The 11035-nt window shown below is 41.5% G+C and overlaps 1 protein-coding gene across 1 annotated transcript in view; it reads right to left on the minus strand.

The window, feature by feature from the left end:
• The window catches only part of Nkrf (NFKB repressing factor), a 19834-nt gene extending 9521 nt beyond the window's left edge, over positions 1–10313 (minus strand). The window contains exon 1 of the mRNA XM_005083128.4: positions 8511–10313. Within this exon, the coding sequence (XP_005083185.2) occupies positions 8511–8776 (266 nt within the window). The 5' untranslated portion in view covers positions 8777–10313. The remainder of the gene's footprint in view (positions 1–8510) is intronic.
• Between the last annotated feature and the right edge of the window lie 722 nt (positions 10314–11035).

Below are 11035 nucleotides of genomic sequence, written 5' to 3' on the forward strand. Positions count from 1 at the left end.
TAGGAAATGGCTCAGTGAGTAAAAGAACACTTGCTGTATAAACAAACAGGAGGCCCCACATTCAAATCTCCAGCAACTATGTAAAAGCTGGGCATGGTCACAAATGTCAGTAACCCCAGCATCTAGGGACAGACAGACATCACAGCTTGTTGGCCAGTAAAACAAGTCAAAATGGTGAGTTTTGTGTTCAGTGACAGACCCTGTCTCAAAAAGTCACTAAACAACAACTAAAGCAGACACTTGCCATCCTAGTGTGGCTTCTGTGGGTGTATTCACCCACACACAACATAAATGTACATGTGTATACGTACACACACATACCAAATATAGACAGATTGCAAATTAACACACAGAAGGATGTTTAACACAATTAGGCACCAGGGAAATGCAATTGAAAGACATCACTGACCTATCAAAATGGTTAAAATGAAACAGAGACGACACCAAATGCTGGCAAGAATGCAGAGAAACTGGATCTTTCAGACATTGCTGGTGGGAATTAAAATGATACAGTTACTCTAGAAAACAATTTGGCAGTTTCTAACTAAACTAAACATTAATTATCATATGACCTAGCAACTGTACTTTTGGGCATTTATCCCAAAGAAATGAAAACTTAATGTTCATATAAAAAGTATATGAATATTCATAATAGCTTAGGCCTAACCATAATCTGCCCAGATATCTTTCAAAAGGTGAATACTAGTTAATACTCTGGTACAAAAACACTAGGAAAACTACATAGCAACAGAAAGAAACAAACCACAGATACAGGCCACAGTGAGTATGTGTGGGGGATGCTAATTATTTTAAAAGAACAATAGGCAGGATCTTTGTTGTACTGGGAATATTAAAGGTCTTTTTAAAAATGTATTATCATTGTGTATGACTGCACACACCGTGGTACCTGCCACACGTGGTGGTCAGAGGACAACTCTGGAGTCATTCCCTCCTTCCACTTTCATGTGGGTTCCAGATAGCAAACTTAGGCTGTCGGGCTTACACGGCAAACACCCTTACCCACTGATCCATCTCACCTGCCCAGAAATATTATATATATTGACTATAGTGATGGATTAAAAACCCTGCAGTTTTGGGGTGTTACTCAGCGATGGAATGCTTGTCTAACATGCATGAGGATCTATCTTCCATCTTGAGTACCACAAGCAAAAAAAAACTATACATAATGAAATACAAGCATACAAGTGAAACTAGAATGACTACCTTGCTCAGCCTTGATACAGGGAGAAGGGGCTTGGTCCTGCCTCAATTTGGTATGCCAGACTTTGTTGACTGACTCCCCCAAGGGAGTTCTTACCTCTTCTGAGGAGTGGATGGAGGGGGTGGGGGTGGGGTAAGGGGGACAGGAGAAGAGGAGGGAGGGGGAACTGGGATTGGTATGTAAAATTTAAAAAATGTTTTTTAATAAAAAACAACTTAAAAAACCCAGTATGAAATACAAACATACAATAAAACTAGAGGACTCTAAGTAAGATCTGTTGGTGATGACCATGTCATTATCCTAACTGTGGTACTCTATCATCATTGAGGGAAACTGGCAGAGTACTATTGATCGGTGTTTGCTTTATTCGTTTATTTATTGTGCTTGGAGGGGGTTGCACATATGCTGCATTGTGCATATGGAGGTCAGAGAACCACTTGTAGGAACTGGTTCTTTCCTTCCACCATCTGAGTCCTGGGGACCAAACTCAGATTGTCGGGCTTAGTGGCAAATGCCTAAGGCATCTTGCCAACCTTGTAAGTTTCTTGTCATTGTTTTCTCCCACTTTTTCCATCTTTCTGTTTTGAGACAGTCTCAATATAGAACTCATAAGTATCTCAGGCTAGCCCCCTATCTCAGCGTTTTGAATGCTGGTATAAATGTGACCACAACAGGCTAGATCGGCTTCTTGATAACACAATTTTATTGCATGGCAATTAAGAAATGAGCTCAAGCAAAGTTCTGTTATTACGAACACCTGCTTACCCTTCCTATTTTCAGAGCCTTTCTTGGCCTAACTAGCACCATTTGGGAAGAAAGTCCTGAAACTGAGTTACTAGCACAGCTTTTCATGAATACTTGTGAAGTTAAAGATTAACATCTTCCTTCAACTTTCAGTGCATAGGCTCCATACCCATCAGATGGCTTTCCTTGTAAAGCACAAATCAAAACCTAATAGTCTTCATTGACCTTATGGGAAGCTAGCTAGTTATAACCTACATTTCTTATACACAACTGCTATCATAGTACTTGAATACCAAGAGTAATTAATTATATTTTTATTTACTCTCTCATCTAAGCATCAGACAAGGTATTTTAAAACATTATACATTCTACACAACACTTCCTTTCAGATGTGGGGAGTCCAATTTCTAAAGTATGGAATGAAAACAAAAAGACTGAAAATCAGGTGACACAACTTTAAAAAATTATGTTATGTATATGAGTGTTTTGCCCACATATGTCTGTATACCATGTGTGTGCCTGGTGCCCATGAAGACCAGAGGTGTCCAATTCTCCAGAACTGCAGTTTGTGAAATGCCATACAAGTGCTAGGAACTGAATCCAGGTCCTCCAAAAGAGCAGACAGTGCTCTTAACCACTGATCCATCTCTCCAGTTCAAAGTCCACAGCTTTTAAAAACCACTAATCTCACACTTGCAAAAATTGGTGGTACAACCAAGCCGCTTGCCTTGGGTCCAGTCAAAATTCTCTAGACCTTCAATCAGAGCCTGAATCTGAATATGCAGAATAAATGGAAATGGTACAGATGCCATATGATGCACATGACGAATATACCTAGGCCTCCCTCTATTCACATTCACTGTCTTTCCAGCTCCAGTAATTATTGTACCTATTTATTGCTCCCTACTCATTACAATTGCTACAGAATTCACCATCTCCCAGAGGCTATAAAAATAAACCCTTGCGTAGGTTGCCAACACAGCCAGATTCTGTCTTTTGTTAGGAAGTCATAATACAAAAAGAGCCCAGCAAGCTTAAATAAGAATGGAAAAGACCATCATGTTATCTAATGCTTGACTATTCAAAACACAATGCAAAAATTTTAGAGTCTAAAGATCACTATTTCTACTCCTAAAATTACCCAAATACCCATCCAAGGATAAAGGTCAAGTTATTACTATCTTCCATAGTGATTTTTCATAATGCACTAAAAATGATACCTTTGACTCTAAAGAAAACCAACCAAAAAAAAACTTCACGTCTCAAGCAGTGATAACTTCAGTATCACTTAAGGGGTTACTTTATATTCTTTTTGTTTGTTTTCTAAGCCCTCCCCATTGATAACTGAATACCTGTATTGATCTGCTATCTATTATAAGAGTTTTCTTTATGTTGCTACCACATCTGTTCTACTTTGGTTTTACCATGCTGAACTCACAGACTTGAGAATTACCAGGCAAAAATTCTACCACTGAGTTATATTTTCCAGCCAGCTACCACATGGGTTTCAGTAGTTATACAATGTTCCATATTATGGAATATGAGGTAAAATGTTATTAAGGAAAGTCAAGTATAATTTTTAAATGCATGCATATTACCTATTTATATGTCTATTACATCATGTTTGGCTGTAAATATTAGGGAAAAACTATAGAATTACAACAAATATCAAAGTTCTTTATGTAGCTTATAATGTACCAAGGTTTTGGAAAGCAGGACATTCTTTAACTCACCTACCATGTCTAGCATATTATTAAAAAATGATTTATAATGGGCAACATACTTTTCTTCATAGATATCAGTGTCTTGGTCACAAGACAGTTGCTTCTATGTGCACAGCTACAAGAGAAATATAAATTGTTATATACAATGGCACCTGAAATTTAGTAATTATGTAATAACAGATGCTTCTTGTAAGTTATTTGCAAATATATTAAATAGCTCTACAAAATCTAAATTAAAATGCTGAGATTAGAAACTTAAAAGCCAGACGTAGTGGCACATGTTGCTGCTATTATTATTATTATTATTATTATTATGTTTATTATTATGTTTTGCTTGGTCTGGTGCCTAAGGAAGTGATAAGCCTCCATGTGGGTGCTGGGAATCAAACCTGGGTCCTTTGCAACAACAAATGCTCTTAACCACTGAGCCAACTTTCCCAGTTAATCCCAGCACTCAGGAGATAGAGGCAGGTGGATCTCTGTGAGTTCCAGGCCAGTTTGATCTACATAGTGAGTTCCAGATCAGCCAGGGTTACAGGATTACACAGTAAGACCCTGTCTCTGGGGGGAGCACACAAACAAAAATTAGGGCTTCAAAATACAAAATGTGACATTCAAAACTACTTACAAGATGCATAATGGTCTAACATAATAATATATGTTTAGATTAGAGGTGAATTTTTCAAAAGTCCCCCACTCCCACTTCCTTAGTGACTTGTGTATCTATGTGCAAAGTTAAGCTCCACAATATATATCTACCTGGAATCTACCTTCCAAAGTCTCCAGAATGTATTGAGGAAAAGAAATCAAGGTAGCTAAATTGATTTCATGTTATTTCTGTATTAACGTATTGATGTTAACAAAGATATGCAAGCCAGGATTAGTACACCAGAACTCTGCTTCTAAATCCTATGGATCAAGACTGGAAAACTGTAATCTAGACATGGTGACTTCTTAAATGGCTGTGGGTGGAACTTGGTAGTATAGTTTTGGTGAACATGCATGAGACAGTCCTGTGAAACAAATATAGCAATAAACACACCAGCTATAATCTGTAAGTAAAAACTGCAGATACCCTAGGCCTTCATATGTGTAATTATTTAAGTGGCATATATGTAGCTGATCAAAAGTTTGTAATAAGTTTTCATGAGCCACAAGACCAATGTTTTGAAATTGTTTTAGAAATTTCTTGGAAAATTCTTCCTGTCCCAGACTCCTATGTGCCAGGATTACTGGCATGAGCCATCACATCCAGCAACATTTCTTGATAGGCTGTTTGCTTACTTTTATAAAACAGAGAAAGTGAAGGCAAAGTTCTTTGAGCTTCTTGGTTGTTTGAATAATGTGAAAAGATTACTAAAAAGTAGAGTGGAGGGCTGGAAACAGCTCAATTGATAAAGTGCTTGCCTAGCAATCAATCCTCAGTACCACATAAAACAGGACATGGTGGTGCACACTGTGATCTCAGCACTCAGGAGGTAGAGGCAGGAAAAGCAGAACTTACAGATCATTCTCAGCTACAGGACAAGTTCAAGGACAGTCTGGACTACATGAGACCCTGTCTCAAAAAAAAAAAAGTAGATTGTAAAACATCACTTTATCCTATAAAGTAGAATTTTTTACACTCTGGTTCTCAAATAAAAACATTAGCATCATCTAGTAACCTGACAGAAATAAAAATTTTGAGACCCTTCCTCATACCTTCTGATTTGGAAACCTTGGAGTAAGGGTCCAGGAACCTGTCTTTTAATAAACCCAACAGGTGATTATTATTGTTGTTACTATTATTTTTTTTCAAGACTTCCGTTGTTCAGTCTTTTTTTTAAAGATTTATTTATTTATTACATATACAGTTTTCTGCCTACATGCCAGAAGAGGACACCAGATTGAATTCTAGATGGTTATGAGCCACCATGTGGTTGCTGGGAATTGAACTCAGGACCCCCGGAAGAGCAGTCAGTGCTCTTAGCCTCTGAGCCATCTCTCCAGCCCCCTGTTACTATTATTTTAGACAGGGTAAACTTATATAATGGAGGCAAGCCCTAAGCCCTAAACTCACCATCCTGCTTCAGTCTCAGGTCCTGAGTACTAGGATTAAAGTCTTATGCTAAGACATGCAGCATCAAAAACAGGTGCTTTGATGCATGCTTATGTGTAAGAACCGCAATTACAGAGTCAAGAAGGTATTTCAAGGGTTGGGGAGATGGTTTGATGCTTGCTAGAGAAGAGGACCTGAGTTTTAATCACCAGTATCCATGTCAAACCAGGGTAAGGTTACACACTGCATGGTCTGTAATCACATTGTTTGTAGAGGAGACACACAGAGGCCAGTCAGTCTAAGCTAACTGGAGAGCTTTGATTCCAATAATTTGTATCAAACAAATAGGGAGAGTGATAGAGTTGACCCCTAACATGGATCTCTGGCCTCACAGTCAAGGGCACTCACCATAAACATATCAACACACACACACACACACACACACACACACACACACACACACACACACACACACACACACACCTGTTCCAAGGTAATTGCCATTATCACCAAAAGAAATGATACATGCTCCAAATCCCTGCATGTGAGTTCTTCCTGCGCTAAATGATAGAATTTCAGATATTCCTTTTATCCCAACTCCTAATCAAATGGAATCCCTTCAACAACTAATTAACAATCTGAGTTAACAAAGGACTATGTCTGCAATTTTCTTGAGAAAAGAGCAGTCTCACACAAAACAAGAATCCTGCCAATTTTAAGAACATGGATTTTGTTCACCCAAGGAGAGAGCTAACAAACCCTACCTAAAGTGAAGAACTGAATTGCTAACTTCCAAAGTTCTCGTGGGCTTTTCCCATTCTCCTATATGTAATGATCAGATATAATGCAAACAATGCTTTTCAGCTATTTCCAAACTCTATAGTAACTGTTGTAGTGATGTCTGTATACTGCAACACACCTACTCTAAACAAAGGATTTGCAGCTAAACACCCACACATCCTGGATGCTTGAGCTTTTTAAGGTCAACTATCATTGGCTTGGTTTGTGTTCATACTGTGGTTATGCATGAGATTTAGAAATTTGACTTATGTCAGTTACTTGCTTTTATGGCCCATTCTTCCCGAACATGGCAGTTGTGTGTCATTAGAAAGAGTATCAGACTGGAAATAGTTGTGAGTCCTTGCACAGTAACTTCTTGACCTTCATTGATTTCGCTGTAAAAGGGAGATATCTCCTGACCTCTAGGGTGGTTAATGTAAGATGGAAAGTGTTGAAAATGTGCTATACACTACAAATCTGTATACATCTATCACTTCCCATTTACTGAGCAGCTATTATGCTAAAGTAGAATATTGTACAAGATCTCTTGTAGGCACTGAAGACAAAAGTGTGAACATGAAAAACAGTAAAGTCTATCCACCCCCAAACCTGCATTCTAGCAGGAAGGCAAATTTAGTTATGAACACAATGGAGAGTTATCCTCCCCTATTAAAGATGTTTTAGGATTTTGATTCCCTGTAGCCCTTTGTGAAATTAAGATGGGATTCTATGATAAAGGTATATTTTTACTGCAAGAATAACCCTGTTAGGTAAATTAGACTAATCTGATGATGAATTGTTGAGGCTTTCCCAGCAGCAACAAGCCCCTCCAGTGAAATGATCATTAGCTCTAGAGGCAGAAATGATGTTAACTTAGAGAAGATAGAAAAAAGAAAATTCTGGGACAGGGCAAAGCCAAGTCTCACACTGGATGCCATGTTCAATAATTAAGGTGGCAGCAGACAATTTCTTCTGCGTTGTTTACATTCATTGCTAGAACGAATCATTTTCCAGAATTTCTCATTTTCCTAATAAAAACAGATAGACTATTAGGCAGGAATACTAAAAAAGAGCTTTCTAGTCTACTGAAGCAATTAGTCTAAGATAAGGCCAATTTCGGGTTCTGAAGGACAGAGGACCCAAGCATCCTGTTCAAAAAAAAAAAAAACTGCGTTGGAACCATACCGCAGTCTCCACAGAATGCAAAGTGCTTTCCAAGCCACCAGGTTCTAGGAAAAGAGGATACAAAGAAAGACACGCATATACCCCTAAAACCTCACACAGAGGCCAAATGCTAATTCTTCCCATCCCATTTAAGGTGAAAAGAGGGCACTGCATTTTTATGTCCGATAGACCCATTTCTTTGTTTGAGTACATTATGCGCAAATCTACAAGCAAGCCTGACACTGCAACTCAAGAGACCTGACACACCGCCTCCCCAGGAGAGGACTGTAAGACCTGGCTAGGGGGCTGCAAGGAGAGGGGGGTGTTTAATAGAAGAGAGTAGCCAGGAAACTAGGATTAGAACTGCGGAGTTCCTTGCCCTCCCCCTAAAGCCCCATCGAATATCCTCTGCGGATGCCGCATCCTTGGAAGACTCTATGCAGGTCTGAGTTTCTGCTATTTATCACCAATCACCACGACTAACTCAATAATCCTCTTCCAGGAACTACTTTATCTCCATCTCTGGTCCCGGAGGGACATCTCTGTGCCCTCATGTGCTGTCATGTCATTGCCTGCCACCACGGTCGCCCACCCCACCCCCCAAACACTAGCGAAGCTTCTCCGTGTCCCCTAGCAAATCTTCATACCTTAAGCCGCCAAGCTATCATCCGCCTCCTGCCCCTGTTCCTATTTGGACCGACTTTGGTGACCCTCTCCTTCCTTTGGGTTGTCTGTAACCCAAACTCCATCATCCGTCCCTCACCCTCATCCCTAAACCGATCCTCATCACCCATCTCCCACCCTTGTCCCTAACCCGACCTCCGGACACCATCCTCACCTGCAGCCCAGGAAAACGTGGTTGGTCCAGGCGGCGGAGAGCGCGAGGAGCTGGTCCAGGGCAGCCCCGGGATAGCTGTGCAGGTGCCGACAGATGAAGCTCCGCCGCAGAGCCCACTGCCAGTCACTTTCGTGGCTATAGCGCCACTGCTCCAGCACTGGCTCAGGCGGGGGTGGCGGGAGGGGCGGCAGCGGCGGCGGCGGGAGGGGGGGCAGCGGCGGCGGCGACAGGAAGTCACCCCCCAGGAGCAGACGTCCTCCAGCCATCTTCTCTGCTTCAGAGTTGGGACGCCCCCCAGGGACCGAGCCGTCAAACTGGCCGCGAGCAATGGAGGCGGCGGCGGGGAGGGGCGGACCTATGTGAGGGACGATCGAGGCTGAGTCTCGGGGGACGGGAGTGTGTGCCTAGGGGCTGTGCTCACAGGGGAACGGGGAACAACGGTCCCTGTCGCCACGCTGGCCGCACCGCTCCAACTAAGTGTGGGAACGAGAGGGCTTTCTTATAGACCGGGCACACGCAATGGCGGAGTTGAGCCCCGCTACTCTGCGCCTCCTGGGACCCTCAGACCCACACACTGAGAGAGTAGCGGCAAGAAGAAAAAGAAGCACCAGCACGCTGGGTTCCCCGGCTCAGGTATCTCAGCCTACCTCCCCGCGTGCCACCCTGAGGTTGTGAGGATACTGCGCACGCGCCGCGGCCGGTCTCCAACTTCGAAATCCCGCCGCAAAATCTCGCGTGATGGACAAGTTTCCCTTCCTATGACGATTGCTCTCCACTGACGCACGCTTGTGACTAGCAGAGGGCGGGGACTCCGGATAGGGAACTGACGAAGGCTGAGGTTCCTAAGCACCGTGATTGCTTTAAGTCCCTGGAAGGTGCCCTCAGGTGATTAGTCCGCGGCGGTGCTTGGGTTTCTAAGCGGCGCGATTCTGAGGCTGTGTCCTTTGGAAGGGATTTAGGTTTCAGGGCATTGGGCTTGTTTCCCCTGTTCGCTCTCTGATATGACTCCAGAGGATAGCTTGAAAACTATGTGCGCCGTTCATCATCAGCTTTGGAACTGCTTGCGAAAGCGTTGTCGCAAAGAAAACAGCGTCACTTCTCAAACTGATCCTTTTATATTTTTCTGATCGTGGTTGCAAACCACGATTTTTGTTTGTTTGTTTGTTCGTTTTTCTTCAGCTGGGTCTTAATGTACCCTAGGCTCGCTTCCAACTCACTGTGTAACCACGGGTGACCTTGAACATCTGTCCTCCTGCCTGCATCTTCCAAGTTCCGGGATAACCAGGTGTATCATCATTGCTCGTATATTTCAGTTCACTTAGGAGCCAAAGAACTACTTAAAAGCTACTGGGCAGCATAATGGCCAAAACATTATATAGTTTATAATCTCAGTGATTAAGATGAACCCTGCATAGATTTAACTCTTGTACTAGCATCAGGACTATTTGATAAAGTGTCTTTTGACCCATTATCCTCAATTTAAAAGGAGGATGGTGGTGTCTTGCTATGTAACCAAGACTAGCATAGAGCTAACTAGCATTCCTTCCTAGGCCTATAATCATGTGGGTGCTGGGATTATAGGCACTAATCACTGTTCTTAACTTACAGATTGACAAGAATGACAAGTTTAGCTTCTACATTTTATATACATGTGTCTCTGTGGGAGTGAGGGAGGGCAGGTGCCAGGAAAATAGAAAGAGGCCCATGAGAGGGAGAGAATTACTTTTACCAGAAAATTGCCCTATAATAAAATCTCAATAACTGGTATCTATGCTTTACTAAAAATACCAAAACTCATGATTGAAGGAATCCACACCTAGTCACTTATGAGAAATCTTAAATTCTTGACTATGTTCTGTTCAGAATTGCTGTTCAAATTTCCTTCTAGGTGTATCTCTTCTGATTAGTAATATTACTGAGTATATTGTTGTATTCTGTTTTTGCACATTTCTTTCTGCACATTGAACTATTTCCACTCAATGGTGTAATTTTTATTTTGGCCTTGGTATTTTTCATAAGTTAGTATTGTGTCTTTTAAATCTAATAAAATTTGAGAGAGAAAAACATTAAAATAACTTTTTCCCCTTGATAAAAAAATCCCATCTCTGAGAACAGGGAGTTCCTCTTTTGCTGTTAATGCCTGTGCTGGCTTTCATGGGCATACCATAGGCTACTCATGTGAATGAATGCTTTTCTCTTTGCACCATCCTAGTTTCTTAGAGTCTACATCTTAAGCAGCTGTTTTAACAATTGAATTAATTTCGGGCTTCTATGGTTATGTTCCCTTCAAAATTCAGTTGCTGGAATTTAATGGCCAATGTGATAGCATTAAGAGGTAGACTCTTGAACCAGGTGTTGGTGGCACACGCCTTTAATCCCAGCACTCGGGAGGCAGAGGCAGATGAATATATGAGTTCTAGGCCAGCCTTATCTACAGAGCGAGTTCCAGGACAGGTTCCAAAACAATACAGAGAAACCCTGTCTGGAAAAACCAAAAAAAAAAAAAGAAAGAAGAAAAAAGAGGT

Source organism: Mesocricetus auratus, unplaced genomic scaffold, assembly GCF_017639785.1.
Source record: "Mesocricetus auratus isolate SY011 unplaced genomic scaffold, BCM_Maur_2.0 Super-Scaffold_100003, whole genome shotgun sequence".
Classification (NCBI taxonomy): Eukaryota; Metazoa; Chordata; class Mammalia; order Rodentia; family Cricetidae; genus Mesocricetus; species Mesocricetus auratus.